Source organism: Antrostomus carolinensis, unplaced genomic scaffold (assembly GCF_000700745.2).
Source record: "Antrostomus carolinensis isolate BGI_N321 unplaced genomic scaffold, ASM70074v2 scaffold34888, whole genome shotgun sequence".
In the NCBI taxonomy this organism is placed as follows: Eukaryota; Metazoa; Chordata; class Aves; order Caprimulgiformes; family Caprimulgidae; genus Antrostomus; species Antrostomus carolinensis.
The window spans coordinates 1-1,637 of record NW_010332916.1 but is presented as its reverse complement, the minus strand read 5'-3'; the positions used below and the strand labels follow the sequence as shown (position 1 = coordinate 1,637).

Here is a 1,637-nt window from a genome sequence, read left to right as displayed (position 1 = left end):
GTACCTGGAGATGCTCCTCGATGTCCTTCCTGTCGTAGGTGATGCCGCTGGGCGTGATGCAGGGCTCCCGCATCAGCTCAAAACTGATCTTCCCGCACAGGTAGTCAGGGATGTCCCGCTTCTGCCTCGAGAGAAGAACAGTTGGGTCAAGAGGGGCTGGGTGAGCCCAGCATCAAAACTGAGAGGGCTGGAGTGGCACTGGCTCGGAGGGGAGCGGGGAAGATGGGGGAGCAGGGAGGAAGGCAGGGGTAGGGCGAGCAGCTCTCGATGGGAGCACAGGCCAGGGGACACTCACCTTCCTCTTCTCATCCACCTGAGAGAAGAGCTCGTCCATGTCCGCCAGGTATTTGTCCTGAAAGAAAAAGCCTTGAGGACGAGGGGACCCTGGTGTACAGGAGCTACAGGTCCCCAGGGAGAGAGCCCTGAGGCACCCATGGGTGCTGTGGCAGGTCCTCGGTGGCTGCGGCCACCAGTCAGTGTTTGTGCAGCTCCAGGATTGATCCAGCTTAAAAATAACCTGCCTTTGTGTGGTTATTTTTATCCTGGGATTAGTCCCCTGCGCTGGGCCAGCACCCAGAGACCCACACGCAGCCGAGAGCCACTCGCATTGCACGGCCCTTGGAGAACCAGAGGGCCCAGAGCTGGGGGAGCACAGACAGGTATCACCACTGCCGGGCTGGGACAAGAGGTGACAGAGCCAGGGGAGCTGTCACAGGGGGACACAACAGCAGCTCGAGCCACAGAATGAAGGCTGAGGAGCCGTGTTCTCTCCTGCCTGTGCTGTGCAGCCGTCCTCAGGCAGAGCACGAGGATGAGGATGGGATGAGGAAGCCCCAGCTCATCTCCCAGCCTCCGGGAGCCACCCCGGTCCCCTGCTCACGTGCTTGGCCTCGATGGTGGCCAGCTGAACTCGGCCCCGGCTCTCATCCGCGTTCTCTTCTTGCTGAGTCTTTCGGCACTCGGCCAGCTCCCTGGGAGAGAGGGGGGAGATGAGAAGTGATGATGGAGGGGACACTGTCCCTCCCTTCCCTGCTGCCACCACCCAGCTCTGCCTGCAGCTCCGGGATGGCAGAGGCACCACACCAGCTTTGTGGCACTAAAGAAAGTCTTTCTGGGTCCCACCTCTCCTTCTCCGCCACGATCAGCTTGGTCAGGTAGGAGTGCAGCTCGTTCTCCTGGTTGATCCTCTTCTCCTCGATGCTGTTCCAACGTTTCTTCTTGGCGATGCGCAACGCGCTGGGGATGTCGTCCCCAAAATTCAGCCGCTGCTCCTTGGCGAGGTTGTAGGCTGGGGAGGGAAAAACCACCTCAGAGCTGCCACCAGCTTCCTTCTCCCCATCCCTGGGGGCCAGGACAGACAGTGAGGTGACACCAGCACGGGGCCCGCTCACCTCTCTGCAGGTTGGCGATGGCCTCGTCGTAGTTCTCCATCTCCATCTGGCACTGGCCCAGGAAGAAGTGAGCCTTCACCGACTGCCCGTCCAGCTCCAGCGCGCGCTTGCAGTCGGCCAGCGCCTTGTCGTGCTGCTGCATCTTCAGGTAGCAGAGGGCCCGGTTGGTGTAGTACACGGCCACCAAGGGGTTCCGGTTCTGCCAGACGAGACCCGGTGACACCGACCGCCCGCTCCCCTCCCACA

General features: G+C 61.5%; 1 protein-coding gene across 1 annotated transcript; it reads right to left on the bottom strand.

Annotated features, from left to right (window-relative positions):
* Positions 1–4: 4 nt before the first annotated feature.
* Positions 5–1,584, bottom strand: STUB1 (STIP1 homology and U-box containing protein 1; the record flags this gene model as incomplete). Its single annotated transcript, XM_010173697.1, has 5 exons — positions 1,392–1,584; positions 1,123–1,288; positions 881–971; positions 296–352; positions 5–121 (listed from the first exon to the last, which is right to left on the bottom strand). Coding segments are annotated over exons 1-5 (573 nt in total), but the record flags the coding sequence as incomplete, so codon positions are not given.
* Positions 1,585–1,637: the final 53 nt, after the last annotated feature.